Source organism: Octopus bimaculoides, chromosome 11 (genome assembly GCF_046866305.1).
Source record: "Octopus bimaculoides isolate indiv1 chromosome 11, ASM4686630v1, whole genome shotgun sequence".
Lineage (NCBI taxonomy): Eukaryota > Metazoa > Mollusca > Cephalopoda > Octopoda > Octopodidae > Octopus > Octopus bimaculoides.
In genome coordinates, this window is record NC_142938.1 from 40,719,285 (window position 1) to 40,739,967 (window position 20,683).

Here is a 20,683-nt window from a genome sequence, read left to right on the forward strand (position 1 = left end):
AGATAATCTGGAATTTGACTGAGGAAAGAAACTCCGAATATAGATACATACATACATACATACATATATATATATATATATATATATATATATATATATATATATATTAAAGTAATAAAGTTAATGACTGGTTATTTTTCAGATATATGATACATTGATGATATATCTTTTATCTTCTATCTATATTATAATGGAGAAAGCTGTTTATTAATTAGGTATGTAACAGTTACGATAGAAAAGCAATTATTAAAAGTTTGATCGTCTGGAAATTTTTTTTATAAATTCATGTTCCAAGAAATTTCCTGCAATTTCAATCTCTGAAGGTTATTGAATATTTGAACTACAAGTTTTTCACAAATTTAAATATTTGTTGCATTCACTGCAGAGTAAATTTAATAAACAATATTTATTTGTTGTAGGCGAAATTTTGTTTTCATTTGCAACAGTACCTCACTCTCTTTTGCCTCTGTTTTCATTAATGTTAATTTAATATATATTCATTTTGATGTTTTCATCTCAAGTTTTCATTTGTTATTTGCAAAACTCAGTTTATTCTATATATGGAATGTAAAAAAATTATTTATTGAATGAATAAATGCTATTAGACAAAATAGCTGTATAGCTTTGAGGCTCATTTTTGATAAAATGAAAATTTTTTAATATACCAGTATAATTTTTAAAAAAAACTAAGAAGCTACACTAAGAAAATCGTCTCAATGCAACGTCTCAGCTACAGGGAAAGATTGAAAGAATTAAAACTCTTCTCCTTAGAACAAAAGTGCGAAAGATATGCAGCGATATACAACTGAAAAATCCTGGAAGGCCTTGTGCCAAACTTTGGCATTGAAAGTTACTCAAACAGCAGAATGGGGCACCACTGCATAGTGCCAAAGATCCCAGCATTGCCATCAAAATACAGGACCAGACACTGCAACAGCTTGGGTTTCAAGGGCCCACAGCTCTTCAATATCCTCCCAAAGTGCATGGCATTGATGTAAGTGTCTTTGAAACAAAACTGGATCTCTTTCTGTCAAGGGTTCCAGTTGAGCCTCCCTCACAGCAGGAAACACAGATGAGGGCAGCAGCATCCAACTCCCTCACTGACCAAATGCACATATCAGAGGTTTCGAATAATGATGTAGCCCAGTCACTGGTGATGCCCTAGCATGACTGCAGCTTTGAAGCTGAAACATTTTAAAGAATTTAAGAGATTTTGTTGGTATGGCTGTTTGAAATGCTATAAGCCTTACAATAATAACTATGTGATCGCTGCTATTTCATGCATGCTAAACCTTGAAGTTTGTTTAAATTACAGATATATTACAACTATAATAAATTACTGACAGAAATATTTACTAAGCAAGTGAAATTTTTAATAAACAGAAGTTTTCAGGAAAATTTATTTTCTGAACTTAATTTTATTATTGAATATTTCAAGTTCACAAATTTAAATATTCAGTACAAGATAGTTTTTAATGAGCTTCAATTTATATGATATTTTCATTTCATATTTATTTCATTTATTGTTTGCAATGTTCTCCCACCCCTCACACACACACACACACACACACACACACACACACATATAGCATGACTGTGTGGTCAAGAAGTCCATTTTCTAGCCATGTGGTTTCACATTCAGCCTTATTGCATAGCACCTTAAGCAAATGTCTTCTGTTGTGTTTCCTTGTCTTGATATCACAGGATAATTATAAACAAGCATCGCTTTCATACAAACAGTCTCTCATTTTCAGTCTTCAGAGAAAATATGTCTATATTATCTTGCTTGGAAACAGATGAGGGTGGCAACAGGAAGGGAATTTGCCTATAGTAATTCTGGCTTAATAAATTTTATCTGACCCATCAAAAAAATGAATATTAAAATTACAACAAAAATTATCTCATTTCTTAACAGTGCATTTTATCTTGGGTGAACAGCACAAACTTAAATAATTGAAGCAATACTGTTATCAAAATGACCAATATTAGAGCATTCAAAGGCGGCAAGCTGGCAGAAATGTTAGCATGCCAGGAGAAATGCTTAGCAGTATTTCATTTGTCTTTACATTTTGAGTTCAAATTCCGCCTTTCATCCATTCAGAGTCAATAAATTAAGTACCTGTTGCATACTGGGGTCGATCTAATCAACTGGCCCCCTCCCCCAAAATTTTGGGCCTTGTGCCTAGAGTAGAAAAGAATATTAGCGTATTCAGTTATAATATCAAGTCCATAACATCTTTTATTAGAAACTAAGAAAAGATATGATTATATCTTTTCAAGAGAAGCACAAGACAAATTTTAAGAATTTTGGACATACTTTTGTGTACAATAAACATTATTTTTCATCATATATTTAAATGATATGCAGAATCTGACCTGAAGTGAACCCCAATATAATTTTGTGCTTCTTTTTTTCAACTAATCAAGATGTATTATTTGAATAGCTAGACAGATGCTGTCAGCAATTGGTGATTCTGAAGAGCTTGTTAAGTAACACTATCTAAACAAATTTCATCACACTAATTAATAAGACTCTACTCAAACCAACTAGTGAGTCTCTATGTGGTCACTCAATCCTCTAGAAACAGCAGTGAAATGTCCCTTAAATAAACTCCACCAGCTTCAAAGAGGGAGATACTGAATAATGTGGTTGCAGATGCAAGGTATATAAAGATGGTCATAGCTGGAAAGTCTTAGGACATAAGTCTGTTTTATAAGGGGTGAATGATGGCGATAATAGTAACAATGACAACAGCTACTGTACCCACTCTCAACAAAATATTCAGAAAGAATTTTACTTTGAAAATGTCTCGTTCAGATGTTACTTTTGAAAGATCCATCTTTAATTGTTTATAAATGTCTGGAGCAATCCACGTTGCCTTGATATTTTCCAGTTCAGCCTTTAATTCAGTCATTATAAGGTCTGTTATAACATTCATACTTTCTCCAGTTGGTTGTTTTTCTGTAAAGAGAAAATGAAAGAAAAAACTTGGGTGTTAATTAACATTCATCATATACATTCCTCCACAAATCTCTTCTTGTTTTCTCCTTCCCAAATGCTTTCATTTCGTGAATCACAGTGGGCATTTTGTTAAAATGCATTGTACTACAATTTCTGATCTCTGCTTGCCCAGAAGCTTCTATTTCTTTACTAAACTCTTATCACCACCAGTACTACTTCTACGTCATACTTCTGAATAAAGAATTGCAAATAATAACACAATAATAATAATAACAATAATATACTGGGCACTGCACACATCCTACGCAAAACACTTTCAATACAGTAACCATAAGAGCACCACAGCAAACCACAGCACATACCCAAGGCACACAGAGTTGCACTCGGTAGTGAAGTGAAAGCACGTTATAAAAATAAAACTACTGAATAATAATAATAATACTTTCTATTACAGGCACAAAGCCTGAAATTTGTGGAGAGGGAGTAAGTCGATTACATCAACCCCAGCACTTGACTAGTACTTAATTTATATCGACCCCGAAAGGGTGAAAGGCAAAGTTGACCTCAGCGAAATTTGAACTCGGAACATAAAGACGGACGAAATGCTGCTAAGCAGTGCTAATGATTCTGCTAATTTGCTGCCTTAATAATAATAATAATAATAATAATAATAATTAATTCTGGTTTTATTGGCCACAAGGGCTAATATAAATCAAAAACATGTAAGGACAAAAATAGGACGAAAAGTACAAAGGGTTTTGCGAAAAAGAAAGGTCAGTGTAAACATTAGAAAAACAGCGAAAAATATAACAAGTAAAACTCCCAATAGTAGGAAGCGCTTTGAAAGATTACTCCTAGAAAAACCCATAAAAGCCACAGGAGCCTGGTCAAATGGGGAGAGAGCCCCTTCTCTCTTTATATTCCTTTTTTTTTTACAGGTGTAACCTCAGAATTGGTCCGTTCATACTGGCCATTTTACCGACATTCACCCACCTTTCAATAAATTTGCTACAAGACAGCCCTTCCCTCTCTACTCTCACCTTCCTTTTCAAGTGGAACTTGAAAAAGTTGATGAGGCCTTGGTCAAAGAGTGTCTGACTTTCGCCCTTTCAAATGGGTTCACCATATCAACTCTTTCGCTACATCACCAGACAAATGAAAATTGCTTTGCCCTCCCAGTTAAAGGAAGCTGGTGGGGCAATCATCACTATGGATTCAGCTGATAGCTGGATCCGTCCGACACGTGACAGTAGCTGTTTGACATAAACCCACAGGTCAGCAATACTTGGGCACTGGACGAGTGTGCAGAACAGTTTCATTGCCCTGAGCGCACCTCAAGCAGGCCTGGCCGACGGCACTTCCGTGCCAGCAGAGTTTATCTTGAACAGGCAGTGCCCCTCAGTAGCACTACCAGGCGTGGGGCCTTTGGAAGTTATCCATGGGCCCTGGCCTGAAAGTTCTTCCGAACAGACTGTTTAGCTGATTATTGTCAATGCCTAGAGTTTCCCTGAGAATGTCGTCACACTTATCCTTCACTAACCCTCTATAGAATGCTAGAGTGGAACTACTACTGATCGCATTGCTCGCCCGGCGGAGGGTGGTGAGAGCTTGACAGCACTCAAGGTGCCATGAGCCCTTTCTCAGTCTGCGTTTGATCCAAGTTTGCAGCTTGGTCAAAGAGACGAGCTGGGGAAAGTCGTGTCTGACGAATGGTGACCACACCTGCTCACCATCCAGGAAATGCTTGAGATGCTGTAGCCTGAGCGCATGCCTGCACATCAGCAACCACGGCATGCTAAGGCCTCCGTTCAGCGGCTGTTAACAGCAGATGGAGCGCCTGACCAGTGGTACCTAGCCCTTCCACAGAAAGTCGAAGAGCAAGCGCACCAGCTTGGCCAACCAGCAGTCAGGACAAGGGATGACAGTTGATCCCTCCCAATGCCCAGAACTTCTCCAAGAATGTTGTCATTCTTGCCTTCCACTAATCCCCTATAGAACTCCAAGGTGGAACTTCCACCAAATGCATTGCCCGACTGGCTGAGGACTCTGAGCACTTGGAGACACTCTAGGTGCCAAGTGCCCTGCTTCGATCTATACTTGATCCAGAACTGTAGCTCTGTCAAGGAGACGAGTTGCAGAAAAGCGCATCCAACAAACAGCGACCACACCCACTTACCATTAAGGTATCCCTGGAGGTGTCTGTGCATCATCAATCACGGTATACCCAGTCCTCCACATAGCTGGTGCTGACAGCAAATGGACTGTCTGACAAGCAGTACCTCTCCCTTCCACACGAAGCAGAAGAGCAAGCGCACTAGCCTGTTCAGCCATGAAGCAGGGCAAGGGATGACAGTCAGGTGGTAGTATATATAATAGATGTGATGTACGCATTCACCACCTCTGCCCGACCTTTTAGGGAGAGCTTGCTCTTGACCCATTTCTGGGTGAGACTGGCCTCCCTGTCTATCACCTCACCCCAGTTCTTGTCCACTCAGAGGTCTGGACCAAACCAGACTCTAAGCAACTTAACCAGTCCTTCCATGCAGTGCCCCATAATGCTATCAGTCTGCATGGACTTGCCTCTCCAGTTGCCAAACAGCAGGCTCACTGACTTCTCCTGGTTAATCATTACTCTTATCACCACTTCGTATTCCCTTAGGGTAGTGCTAAACATCTTGATTACTGAGATGTCCAACACTATCACAGAGACGTCATCTGCATACGCTGACACGAACCTTCTACATCCTAGTTCACATGGGATGCCCCTCAAAACATCCAGCTTCTGCAGTAACGGCTCGAGTGCCAGTATGTAGAGAAGGGGTGAGAGTGGGCATCCTTGATGGACCAAATGTAATAGTGGAGGAGATATGATATTGCTGTGGGCTCGAACTATGCAAGAAGTTAAAAATTTTTTGGCCTAAGACACTACATGGACCCTAAGTAAAGCATGTGTTAATTTGGAATGAAACTGGTTGTGTAGTTCTTGAGTTTTAGGGATTCACACAGACACACATTCTCATCTTTATATATTTGATATTTATGCGCACATTCCAAAATTCCAGTGTTATGGACCCTGTAAAAAGGATTTTGCTCCTGAAAAATGGAGCTCATGGAGCTGAAAAATGTGGGAGTTAAGGCCCCTATTGGGGGTGGGGGTGTTAATGTCAACCAGAGAAGTTGAAGTGTTGGGAATCTTTTTAACTTGGGTGTAATATTTCTTTGAAATAGGAAATATATGTATGTTCAGTGGGTTTGTAAAAGCGAGCAAAGCTACAGGAAACCAAAAGACGAATGATCACAATAATCAGTCATCTACCCTAGCCTAGTCGTTATTACTCTCCAATGTAGGATTCCTCACCATACAGGTGACAGGCACAGCTGTAAGATGCATTATGGATCTATAGCAATTGGAAGGGCATGACCCAATTGAAATAACGTGTGATGTCTGGAGTAAAGGGAAATGAAAGTGTCACCTCTGGAGTTTGCAAATGACCACTATACCGATAGGTAACTGGGCAGAAAAAATTTACAATCAATAAATGTCTTAGAACAACCAGTAACTCATCTGGGAAGGCCTTGAAATCAATGTTACCAACTGGGGACTATGTGTGTCCCAGTGATAATAAAAAGACTCAAAGGAGGTCTGCAATGAAATAATTTTACTCAACACTTTGCAAGTGAATCAGTGGAGGCAAAGATGCGTCTCATTTACTTGACAATTTATGCACTACATTGCAGAAATCACAATGTAAGTATATCTGAAAGGATAGTCTTACACTGTTGTACTGTTGAATTACAAATAATGCTCATCTGTTATGTTTGGGTGACCCTATAGCTTCCAATAGTACAACTGTATTCATCTTTGCTTAGGAAAAATGACTAAATTGTAGGTGTGAAGTCCCCATGAAGGGGTCTTTGTAACTTCTAAGAAGAAGAAATTTTAGAAATATTACTTTATTTGTGTGTAATATGTATGGTTAAAATTTCATCAACATCAAAAATATATGAATTTTCATGGGGGTTATGGCCGTTATGCAGAGAATATAATTTCCAAATTTCATAAAGATCCATTCAGTACTTTTGACGTAGTTTTGGATAAAAAAAAACAAATGACTAATGTGTGTGCTTGTTTGCATGTGTATGTGTGTGTGTATGGGTGTATATATGTATAAATATCTGTATGCATGTATATATGTGTATATATGTGTACATATTACATGTACATCTATATATATACATCTACACATATGTATACATATACATGTATGCATATAGCTCTATATCTATATATATATCTATACATATACGTGTACATATACATCTATATGTATACATGTATACATATACATCTCTCTCTCTCTATATATATATACATCTATATATATATATACATCTATATATATATATATATACATCTATATATATATATACATCTATATATATATATATACATCTATATATATACATGTATATGGATACATTTATGCAGATATATATATATATGCATGTATGTATGTATATATGTATGTATGTATATATGTATGTATGCCTGTATATATGTGAGAGCATAGTTTCACTGTAGTTGATTCAATATGAAAATGAAACCATTAAAGTGAAAGTATGTGTCATTACAGTATCGAAATGTGATTGTTTCAGTTTTGATACAGAAATAGTGGAATAGTTTCATTTTTAAAGTGAAAGTATTTGACATGAGTGTTTTTGTTTCACTTTTGACATTTAATATTTAAATAGTGGAGGAGATATGATGTTGCTGTGGGCTCGAACTATACAAGAAGTTAAAAACTTTTTTAAACTAAAACACAACCGGGACCCTAAGTAAGGCATGTGTAAAATTTGAATGAAATTGGTTGTGTAGTTCACGAGTTTTAGGTATTCACACAGACAGACACACATTCTCATTTTTATATATAGATATATATATATATACACACACACACAATGTCATATTCTCTACTATATATATATATATATTTAAAAACGAACCATGTAATTCACACTCTGGAAAATTTATTTCTGTAAAATGTTGGGAGTGGGTAAAATTTCTGAGGCTTCCACCTTACCCCACCTCGTTTTTCGGACCCCAAAAAGGGTTTTGTAGCATATTAGGAGGTCACAGGAATTCATTCAACGCAAAAACAAAAAAATTCCCAATGATTCCAGGATGGGGGGAGGCCTCGCCCCAACCCTTTTTTTCCAAACGAAAATAAGGGATTTGCAGCATATTAGTAGGTCGGGGTACTTGATTTCACGCAAAAAAGAAAAATCCGATTTTTATCTTTTTTCCTTAGTGAAAATCGTATGGGTGAAAAGATCAATGGGAGTGGGGGTGAAATTTCCGAGGCTTCAATCTCACCCCACCACGTTTTTTGGCCCCAAAAAGAGTTTTGTAGCATATTAGGAGGTTACAGGAATTCATTCAACGAAAAAAAAAAATTGCAATGGTTTCGGGATGGGGGTCCCCCCTCACCCAACTCCACTTTTCTGAACCAAAATAAGGGATTTGCAGCATATTAGGAGGTCAGGGTACTTGATTCCACACAAAAAATCCGAGTTTTTTTCTTTTTTCTTAGTGAAAATCCTGCAGGTGTTAATCTAAAAATTTACCCTTTGTTTTTCTTTCTCGCCATTGCTAGACAGGTGACTTAACTCATATTAGCAAACTTACGGATTTCACCGACATGGAAATTGTTAAAAGTTATCGTTGAAAATCGATTTTTACCATTATCCACGGGTGCCTTGGGAAAAATAAGTTGACAAAAACACAGCTATGATCGTTACCAATGTCCTAAAATTGGAGCGACATGCGTGCTAATTTGTGGACGTGCATATATTACATTCATATAGTACGTGCATATAGTACTGGTTGGCCCAGGGGCCATAGTAGGAGAGACTTGCCTAGGTTCCACATGGTGGGACTGAATCTGAAACCATGTGGTTGGGAAGCAAATTTCTTAACCACAAAGCCATGTCTATGTCTGTAAATACATTGAAATAAGGGTGCGGTGGGGTGAGGGACATAAACAAACCAACAATGGTTGTCAAGTGGTGCTGGGGAACAAACACAGACACAAAGGCATGCACACACTCACAGCTCAAAATTACATACAGGTATTTTTATAAATAAACAATCTTTACAATAAAATTACATTTTTAACCACCAGAATGTAAACTACTTTCGAGGACTCAATATTGAGTGTATTTTGTAAGAAATATTCTTTCATTTGTATATGAGGGTGATATAAGCTTAATTGTTGCAGTCTTTCATCCCACTTCCTTCTCGCTCACAAAAGATCTTAAACATTGAGAAATATAATCGATAATCACCTGACCAGAATGCAAATGTCTCTTCTTCATAACTGATTTTTAGTGTTTCATACTTTTCTGTCATTTTCACTAAATTTTCTTCTAAAATTTTTTTGTTGTGAGTTGTTTCATCCAAGACTTTCTGTTTGTAATCCAAATTTAGTTGGAGGCTGAAACATTTCCTTTCTTCTGATTGTAGCTCCTCTAGATACTTATCTCGATTTAACTGAGCTACCTCCAATTGCATTTTCTGAAAGATGTGAGGTAACACAGTAACAGCACAACCCTTTCCTAAACTCTGGGTCATTTATATAAATAATTATAAATATTCATGTAGATATGTTGACTAACAAAACAAGTATCACAATGTTTAATGCCTTGATCACTTGGATCAATGGTGCAGCTTTAATTGATACAACATCCTTAGACATTCAACTTAACCCTACTTGTTTCACATCACTTAGATAAGAATTAGCAAGATTAGTTGCCAATTATCTTCTAATTAATAAATCTCATTTTATAAATATAGTATCATGTACTGAGTAAAAAGAAGCCATTATGGAACATAGTTGATAATCAAAACATTAACTTAACTATTAGATATTTTTACATACCATTTTCTTCATTTCATCCAGTTCTTCATACACTTTAGCATTCTCATTTATTAATGAAGAATTTTGCAGCTTCAATGATCTTAGTTCATCACTTTGACTTTTCATTCTGGAGATAAAAACAGAGTAAATATAGAGAAGATTACAACATAACATCTTGCGTGATGTTTTATGTTTGTATCTTTTCATTTGTTAAACCCTGTGTTTACAAGTCTATTCCAACCAGTATTACTAAACACAGAAGACACTGTTGATATTGTGATAATGGATCCGAAAAAATTACGTTGTGCGGAGTTAAAAAAGAATACAACCGGCAACCAAAGATAACCAAAATATTGACTGAAACAGTAGGAAAATTCAAAGAGAAAAGGAGGTACAACAGATGGGAAAAAATGGAACTACATGGTTAATTCATACAACTAACTGAGAATGTCATGAGTAAAGATTTCTGGCTCTGGTTGATGGACAGAAACTTAAAATGAGAGACAGAAATGCTAACTATAGCTGCTTAGGGACAAGCTCTTAGAACAAACCAGATAAAGGCAAAGACTGACAAAACCAGTTAGACAATAAATGTAGAATATGCAGGAAAGGAGATGGAAGTATCAATCACCTTTTGAGTGAGTGTAGTGAAGTAATACAAAAGGAGACATGACTGTGTAAGCAAAAGAGTGAATTGGGTTGTTAGCTAAGTGTGTGGCTTCAAAACAGAAAAGTGGTATGAACATGAACCAGAGTTTGTGATAGAAAATGAGAATTACAGGAGTTTGTGCGATTTCCCTATAAAGATAGACATACTATTAAGACTAGAAAAATCCTCTGAGATTTCCCAAACCAAACAGATAAGGTGCTAGAGCATAACAGACCAGACCTAGTGGTGTGGACAAGGTGCACCACATATGCTATATAGTTGACATTGCATGCCCCTTTGACTCCAAATAGTCAAGAAGGAAGATGAAAAGATAGATAGATACAACCCTATTAAGTACGAAAAAGCCCAGCTATGGGAAATGAAGAAGGTGAAGATAGTGCCAATTATTGATAGGTCCTTGAGAATAGTATCAGAAGGCATCAAGAGGAATATAAAGGAAATTGGAATAAAATGCCCAGTAGAACTGTTACAAAAGGTTTGCCTCCTTGGCATGGTCAGAATAATCAGGGAAGTATTAGTCAACTGAAAAGAATGAATAGCATGGCACCGTAGGCTGCAGGTAGTAAGCCTGCTACACATGCAAGACTCCAAGAGCTCCAACAAAACTTGTGATAAAATGAAAATAATAATAATAATAATAATAATAATAATAATAATAATAATAATAATAATAATAATAATCTCTTCTACTAAATGCACAAGGCCTGAAATTTGGGAGGAGAGGACTAGTTGATTAAATCGACCCCAGTATACCAATGGCACTTAATTTATCAACTCCAAAAGAAAGAAAGACAAAGTTGACTTTGACAGAATTTGAACTCAGAATGTAGCAACAGGTGAAACACCACTAAGCATTTCATCCAGTGTGCTAACAATACTGTCAGCGTGCTACCTTAACAACAACAACAACAGCAGCAGCAGCAGCAGCAACAGCAACAGCATCAACAACAACAACAACAACAACAATAGTTCTCATGACTTCTGATCGTAATTGATTGGAAGTGTTATCATGTACTTGTTTTGTCTTGGTGTAAAAGATGGGCCACAGCAAATATTCTGCTCAATACCATAGATTTGCTTTTCAGTTGCTTCACTTCACCTCAGCCAGTTAAGTATGTCCCTTGGTAGCTGACAATATGTGCATCTCTAATCATGAGCAGGAGTAGTGGAGGAGCACCATAGCCATGTGTTGAGAGGAATTCTTTGGGGCTTAAATAATTCACTCCTGGAAACATGGGTGTTGCATTTTGTTCATCATCTTTAAATAACCCTTATTCAAGGACCTTTTGAGCAGGATGGCCTACTCAACTTGAAAAAAATTCTGGCTGGGCCCCACCTGCAAGGTCATGCACTGTTTATCTTGACATGAGGTCATCATGTCATGTACATATGGCTGTGATGCCTATGCCTGTGTATCAGACGGATAGTCATCAAGGGTATATTGGGCTTTGTATATTTGTACCCCAGTGTCACTTTGATGGCATGTGCTGCTATCTCACTCAATAATAATAATAATAATAATAATAATAATAATAATAATAAGCACACTGACATTGAACATCCAGCGATGTCAGTATGCATGTTATTAGTGTCTTGAGAGAGAAGTTGGGCATAAGAGGCATCAAATGTGGTGCACAAGAGTGACGACTGTGCTGGTATGGTCATGTAATGCATATGGATGAGGACAGCTATGTGAAGAAGTACCAATCTCTAAAATGTGGAGGGAACCTGTGGAAATGACCCAGGAAGACATGGGATAAGGTGATGAAACATGATCTTCAAATGTTGGGTCTCATAGAGGCAATGACAAGTGACTGAGAGCTTTGGTGATATGCTGTGCTTTAGACGACCCATCAACCCAAGTGAAATTGCAGTCATGGCCAATGCTAGTGTCACTTAACTGGCACTTAAAAACACCCTTCGAACATTAGGTGATATGCTGTGCTTGAGAAGACTTTTCAAGCCAAGTGAAATCATAGTCATGGCTGATGCTAGTGTTGCATACCTCACACATAAAAACACCCTTCAAACTTTGGGTCACATGGAGGCAGTGACAAGTGACCGAGACCTGTGACAATATACCATGCTGAAGAAGACATGTCAAGCCAAGTGAGATCATAGTTGTGGCTGATGCCAGTGTTTCATAACTGGCACATAAAAAGCACCCACTACACTCTTGGAATGGTTGGCATTAGGAAGGGCATCCAGCTTTAGAAATCATGCCAAATCAGATTGGCAGCTCCCCAGCTTACCAGTTTTCAGTTAAACCATCCAACCCATGCCAGCATGGAAAATGGATGTTAAATGATGATAATGATGATGATGATGATGAATAACAACAACAGTTTATGAAATGAGTTGACTTCACATACTTATCAGCAACAGCAGTTAATTTGTCATATTGATCCATAAGGTTGTTGTAGTCATCTAATTTGTTTTGCAACTTCTTCAATTCTTTAATTTGGTTATTCAGTTCTTGGATCTTGTCATCTAAAGAATCCAGAAAGTAGAATAAAACAAAGAAATAGAAATAGGTAAAGTAAAAAAGTCTGTATACAAATAAGAAGAGAATAAGTACATGTTCAAGAGGGAGCATCTACCATAGCCTAGAACTAACCAAAGTGATATGAGTGTAATTGATTAGAGACAAAATGTGTGGAAAGCCATTAGATTGACTGCCTAGCATTCAAAGATCAAGTCTTGTTACAAATGATTCTATTTGAGGATTAGGTTAAAGGTACAAGTGTCTGTGGAATACTCAGTCACTAACATTATAACTCAAGTAGTTTATTTTTACTTTATTTTTTATTAGTTTGATCAGGAGGAAAGGATTGCATCCATGGTATTCTCAGACTCTAAAAGTGAGATAAACAGAGTTACAAGTTGATGGCAAAAGGATAATTATTGTCAGGGGCATGGCATTTCCAGATGGGTGAAATTCTCAAGGGAAATATAAAAACTAGCCATAGTAGTTAGTGCAATGCCCAGGATAATAGACAAAATATAGGTTATGATATAAGTTATGAACAAGTGAGAAGAATAAGTTGAGAGTGCCTGAATAGAAGTAGTATGAGATCAGTTAGTACCAGGGTGCAGATGTCACCATAATGGTAACTGAAAAGCCAGAGAAAGGAACAACACAACTGTGAGCCAGAGGTCGGAGTGTGTTGTTGAGTCAACTCTATGCCAATCAGTTGGATGGCTATTTTTTTATGATACAGTCAAGAATGTCTGTATGTGTAACACTAGTACCATTCCAAATATGGAAGCAGTACTCCATTGTGGGTTTCATTTGAGCTTTGAAGAGGGTTAGTAGTTGTTAGGGCCTGAAGTATTTTCTTGCACAGAAGAGGGAGGCCAGCTTTGTGATGCAGTCTTTGCTATGTTGAGGATATTCATTCACCAAGCGAGATCATTAATGATTGCCAGGCCTAGGTTCTAAGTTGCATGTCAATAATCTTTGGATGTGGAAGTTTAGGGAAGAATGTAGGATGGTGTCACCTGCATAGGAATGGCTATTGTTGTAGGTGAGAGCAAATAGGCTGTTGATGTAGAGGAGGAAGCGTGTAGCACACCAGAGTGGATAGAGTGTGGATCAGAGAGAGTTCTATCAGAACATGCTAAACTGAGGCACAACAACTGATTCACAAGATACACTGATTCAACAAATGATTCACAAGATACACTTAATGTAAGAGAGTGTAAATGTGCACTCATAAGGGCAGTTTCCCAATTTCCATGCCATATAAGTAACCAAGTTCATAGATGAAGCTAAAGGTCTGTTGAAGAATTAGACAAAAAATTCCAAACATGGAAGCAGAGACTAGAATCAAGATGTTTTGAAGTAAACCTAGTGAAGACAAAAATTTCATTTGACAAGAAAGAAAACAGGATGTAGCTTTAGAAAGTGGCCATGCTCAAAAGGAAGGGAGTGAGTAGGAAGTTCATATAGAGTACCTACACAATGTAAACTATGGGTGCATAAGAAATGTAATGAGATCACAGGCAGGCTGTCAAAAAATAAAACACTTTACATGTAGTAGTTGTTCAGTAGCAAATAGTAAGAACATTAATGAAATAAAATTCTTGGAAATGTTTGGAGGGCCCCCTAAAAGTAGTGGATAGATTCTGTTATCTGGGTGACCAAATTAGATGTGGATGAGAGAGAGTTCCCAAAAGTGTAATAACCAGAGAAACAATGAGGTAGAAAATGCATCTCTGCTGGCAACAAAGGAATTCTCTCTCTGAGGGAAGGGCAAATGGTATGATGACTGAATATGAAGTGAGGTGTTAAACAACAGCAAACATAGGACTTGAATGCATGAAGGCTAGAAAGTGATGAAGTGAGCATGGATGTATAATGCTAGTGTGTATGAATGATAGAGCATAAGTAAGCTGAAGGAAAAAAAAACTTAGCATAAGAGGAATCAAGCAAGAGAGAATATGGAATCAATATAAATATGTGTTTGAAGGACAAAAGTTGTGTGAAAAAGAGTCAAGTGATCCAAGTGGAAGGAACCTGTAGTAAAGGAAAACCAAGGAAAACAGGTGAATTGATGAAATCTCCCTGGATTTCTACTATATCAAAAATATCTACAAGTGTTTATGTTTGACAATCAAGAGTTTCAGATGGAAAGCTTAATGAAATTTCATATTTCTCACAATACACCTTTATATATTAAAACATCCATAAGTCAACATGGAAGCTGCTATGTGGTTGCTCAACCTGCTAGAAATAGCAACCAGTTCTCCATCAAAATCACCAGAAAAATGGAAGAACATATTAGACAATTTAGTCATGGATATACAAAAATACTGGAAGATAAAGTCTATAATACCTTTAAATCATGAGTCTGTTCATCAGGAGTAACCAGGAGATAAACAACATTATATATTTGGAAACATAGGGCATATTACCTTTCAAAAGAATAGTTTTGTTCTTCTCTTCAAGATCATATTCCATTTCAGAGCGAAGATGCCGTTCAAGCTTCAAATTACCATTCAGTTTCCTGAGAAGCATATTTTTCTGTTCAATTTCTTCCTAAAATTTGCAAAAAGTTGTACAATAAATAATTTTACAAGTTTTTCTAGTGTGTTCACAAATATCAATGGAGTCAAATGTGTTGGCATACTGATCACTAAGTCAATGGTTTGTATTTTGTCAACTTTACTTAGTTGTAGCTAACACGAATATTTTAACTTTCCATAAACCAATGTGCTTTGATGTCATTTGACTGACTGTTAGTGTTCACAAACAATGTTGAGAGAGAGAGAGAAAGAGAGAGAGAGAGAGTGTGTGTTTTGTGTCTGTGCATTAGGGATACAACTTTTTTGCAACTCCATAGTCCTGTGTCATATTCTAATGAGCTTTTGCTACAAAACAATGAAAAATCAATGTTTTCTTTGTATTTGATCAAAAACGTTCACCCATGACTAACTTCGAAATTTTTATACTTGGTTGCATTTGAGTGGATTTCCAAAAACTAGAACCCTGGTTGAATAATATGAATAAAAGGGAAAAAGATCCAAAATGTTTAATCCATAACTGTTAAAAGAAATGTATTCTGCATTCCAGAACAATAAAAAGAAAGCAAGTCATATAAAGTCAAATTAGTCAATAGTCAAGATGCAGCAAGTCATTAGAGAAAATGAAATGCAATGGCAGGTTGGCTTTGTTCTTGCATGTGGTGTGTAGTTCTTGCATCACCTTAATTGCTCGTTCACATCATTGATTGCTTCTGCTGATGTTTAGTTTTGATGACTCTTGTTTCCAATAATTTGTCAAGCATTTCAAAGCAGTCTTGTAGGGTAGTAAGGCTTGAGATAGCTCTGCATAATCTTCAGCTCTATACATTTGGACTGAACCAGTTTTCTGCCCAGTCATATGAGATGAACTGACAGACCATCTGCAATCTTTCTCTCACATGTGGCATAAGGGAAAATGCAAGAAGGGTTAAGATTGCTTGCAAATTCCATCTGGCATTACTGATGTTTGTAATTTTCTAAAATTTGATGAAAGGTAGGTCTCCATTTTCATGGCAGGACCTGAAAGCACAGGTTAAGTGGAACAGAAACTTCATATCATCTCTCTAGCCAGACATGAGTTCCGTTCTGGAAAGAGCCTTGGAGTTCTTCATAACTTGTCATGAGTTCTTTGACAAAAAAATATTATATGTTGGGTTAGTTGCTTGCTCCTGCCAGCTCTTCATTCATAACAATGTGCAGGATTTTGTACAAGACATACTGTTAGCAACTCACGAATTGTGGTTTCTCATAGCCTTTGCTCAAGAACATTTTCTGCAGTTTAACCACTACCCTACTCTTTTGTCCTGTATTCACACTTGTCGTATCAGCAATAATCATTGAGACTGTGGCCCACAAGTGAAATTTATCCAAGATGCTTTTCAATCCTTCTGCAATAGTTTCAGCCTTGCCATCACAGCTTCAGAGCAGCCAGCTTGATTTCACTTGTTTCATTCTTGATGACAACTGTTTGATATTCATTTCCGTCAATATGTTCACCATCGATATGCAGGCTCCATTTCTGATTGCATAGTGTATCAATCAAGTGTTTCTTCATTTCACTAGCTTTCTTGAAGAGTGTCTTGTAAATGCCTCGCTGACTAGGAGCTGGGATATCAATGCTCTCCTCTGACAACTGTTTGCAGATTTTTGCAACTTTGTTGGTGGAGACGTTTATTCCAGTTACAAGTCTCGTACCAATTGCAGATTTGTTGTGCCTTCTTGTGGAGGAATAAGTGTCATCACTATCACTATCATTTTGATCAACTCTATCATTTTCACCATAACTGTACTCTTCAATCTCTTCTTCTTCAGAGTCACTGTCAGTAGCCAAGGCTGTTGGGTTTAATAAAGAATCAGAAGGATGGATAGTGTGCTTGCTTCAGAATCTTGGAAGGATGGATAGTGTGCTTGCTTACAGCTTTGCCTGTCAAACAGCCAGCTTTGGAGTTGGATGGAGTACAGCATTTTGTCATCAGCATTGAGCCATTCATCGTGGACCTTGGTGATATTGAACAGTTCTTCTAATGGTTCAAATTTTCCTTTCTTGGCACATTTCTCATACAAATAAAACACGTTTTCTAGCTTGGACTGTATTGCTTGCTCAGAAATGATTGGAAAATTCAGTTTATCTCGCCACAGTAGTGTCAGCTCTCTTGATAACTCTGCCACTCTCTCCTTTCTGCTTTTAATTGATTTCCCAAGAAACTGGTACCAAACCAACAATCTGCTCCTTGAGTGGCATTCAGCTTCTGCTGGCTAGTGAGGCGGCTTCTACAAGCACATGACCTCTAGATGAATGGAACTGAAACTGCGCCAGATTTCTCTTCCATTTCTCCTTGTTCTTCTGAATAACTTCAAAGCTTTTCTTGAATGCAGAACTTGCACTGAAACCGAAACAACATGGGTGAAAGTGAAAGAAGAACTTAATTATTTGCTTCATGACTAAGCATGATGACTCAGTAATACAATTTAATCACCACTGAAGTCCTATAAATGCTAAAAATTTGTTGAAGGCCAAGAGTGCAACCTTGCCCATATTCAAACAAGTTTTGCATAAGAATACAAACATGGATTCATGGGTGAACTTTTTTTAAAAATAGCTCAAAAGTGAGTTCACTTTAGTTACTTATGCATAAAAGCTCATCTAAATATGGTATAGGAAAGTTTTTTTGAAGAAAAAATAAAAAAGTTGTATCCCTAGTGTGCATGCATGTAGAGACTACCTTTGTTTTTACAATTAGCTAAAGTTATTTATACATACACACATATACGTACATATATGACATAGAAAGTGAGAATCAGTCATCTTATTAATCAGCCAATCAGCTGACAATTCATAATTCATTAATGGTGTTATGCTGTGACCATGGCCCAAATATTTAACTCCCTTGTACACCAAGCTTGAAGTAGGTGCCATGTAGCCTATTGACTGTGTATACATTAAGTATGATACATTGTTGGCTATTTTAATTAAATACTGCCTCCATTGCATATACCAGATTTTAAAATTCCCAGTTGCAAAGCAGAGAGTTGGGAAGATATAATAATTGCTGAGTATTTAGCAAGCAATAATTACTTAAGTCATATCTTTCCAAGTATAAACTAGAAGATGACCTTATACAAAAATGTACGTTTTCTGTGGTGTCCCTAGTAGCCAAAGATTTATAAAACATCAACCAACATAGATATATTGGCTTCAAATTTTGGCACAAGGCCAGCAATTTCAGAGGAGGGGGTAAGTCAATTACATCAACCTCACTGCTCAACTAGTACTTATTTTATCAACTTCAAAAGGATGAAAGGCAAAGTCAACCTTGGAAGAATTTGAACTCAGAACATAATGGCATGCAATATTGCAAAGTATTTTGCCTGGCATACTAACTATTTTGCCAGCTCACCACCTTAATCACACACACACAATATCTGGGCTCTGGTGTAACAACTAATAATGAAATAAGAGAAACAATATTTTAAAATAGTCCTTCTGATAAAAACGTTTTAAAAGAATAACCACAAAAGAAGATACTGAATAATTGAATGGAAATAATCAGATTTACTGAAAGACTTACGTTTTCCATATTAATAGATGTTAACAAAGAAATTTTCTCTTGTGATCGTGAGATGTTACCACTCCCAGAATTTGAGTTTGATGAAGCATCATGTAGTAACTCTTCCGAACCAGAAGCTAAAAAAGTAAAAACAATATATATATACATACACACACACACACACACGCGCGCACACATACATATATATAAATGCATATGTGTGTGTGCACTTTAGAGCACAAATGTGAGGTAGAATATGCAGTACATATAGTAGATATTATATATTTCTCTAAAGATGATGCTTTCCACCACTACTCTTGAGTTTCTCTTTAATATCTGAATGAACAGAACTTGTAGTTCTGATGGAGTGAAATGTCAGAGTAAAACAAATATGCATACATGCATATATATGGATGGATAGATGTGTGTGTGTTTGTGTGTGCATGCATGTGTGTGTGTGGCTATGAGAAACTATTCCTATAGAAAATCTACCTCAACAAATTCTGTTTGACCCATGCAAGCTTGGAAAGATGGACAATATATATATATATATATATAAAGAGAGAGAGAGAGAGATAAACAGATAGACAGACAGATATATATATAGATACATATTTCATCATTATCATCATGATTTAATGTCTGTCTTCCATGCTGGCATAGGTTGAACATTTTGACAGGATTTGACAAGCCAAAGAACTGCATTCAGCTCCAATGCTTGCTTTGGCATGGTTCCTATGATTTGATGCTCTTCGTAATGCCAACTGCTTTAGAGAGTACACTGGGTGATTTTGACATGGTACCAGCACTTGTGAAATCACCAAGTAACTCACTAAATGAGACCCCATTAACTGAGTAGAGCTGTTGTATTAAGAGAGGTAGCTTTATGTCAAATTTTGAGAGACTAAAGTATGATAGAGGGAGAGGAATAGGTGTCTTGCTGTACAAGAGATATACAGTTAGCCCAGCTGGAAAGAGAGAAAAGATGAGAGTGATGAGGTGTCAGGGCATACCTTCAAGGTACAAGAAGGTAATTATAAGAGAATAGGGACAGAGGATCAGGACTGGATGAACAGATAAGTTCAAGAGAGTGTAAAAGGAGAGTAAGAGATGGTTACAGATGGGGATAGATGTGAATGCAGTGGATGGTGGAGGCATGGTCAATGGTGTATCTCAGTTTGCAGAGGGAAGGTGAAAGAAAGTAGGAGTGGGTCAGGAAAGAAGTGAGAAATGATAGTACAGAAAGGGATGGAGCACTCCTCTATTTCACTTCATCTTCATTTCAGCATCCCCTTTTCCATGCTTGCATAGGTCAGATGGAATCTGTTGAGGCAGATTTTCTACAGCTGGATCCCTTCCTGTTGCCAACACTCACCTGTTTCCAAGCCAAGTAAATTTCCCTTTGGTCAGACATGTTTTTCACAGATGACTAGAAACAAAACATCACTTGTCTGACAGCGGTACTCATTTACGACCATTGTGTATACTCTTGCTTTGGCATCATATATATATATATATATATATATATACATACACACACACACATAAATATAAACACGTG

At 36.9% G+C, this 20,683-nt stretch overlaps 1 protein-coding gene across 2 annotated transcripts in view; it reads right to left on the reverse strand.

Moving 5' to 3' along the window:
* The window catches only part of LOC106870618 (uncharacterized), a 72,636-nt gene that overhangs the window by 40,135 nt on the left and 11,818 nt on the right, over nucleotides 1-20,683 (reverse strand). For both annotated transcript variants that reach the window (XM_014916761.3, XM_014916752.3), the window contains exons 7-12: nucleotides 19,144-19,259; nucleotides 15,467-15,590; nucleotides 12,922-13,039; nucleotides 9,901-10,006; nucleotides 9,308-9,536; nucleotides 2,799-2,962 (exon numbers count right to left, since the gene is read on the reverse strand). In XM_014916761.3, coding sequence (XP_014772247.1) covers nucleotides 2,799-2,962; nucleotides 9,308-9,536; nucleotides 9,901-10,006; nucleotides 12,922-13,039; nucleotides 15,467-15,590; nucleotides 19,144-19,259 — 857 coding nt within the window. The remainder of the gene's footprint in view (nucleotides 1-2,798; nucleotides 2,963-9,307; nucleotides 9,537-9,900; nucleotides 10,007-12,921; nucleotides 13,040-15,466; nucleotides 15,591-19,143; nucleotides 19,260-20,683) is intronic.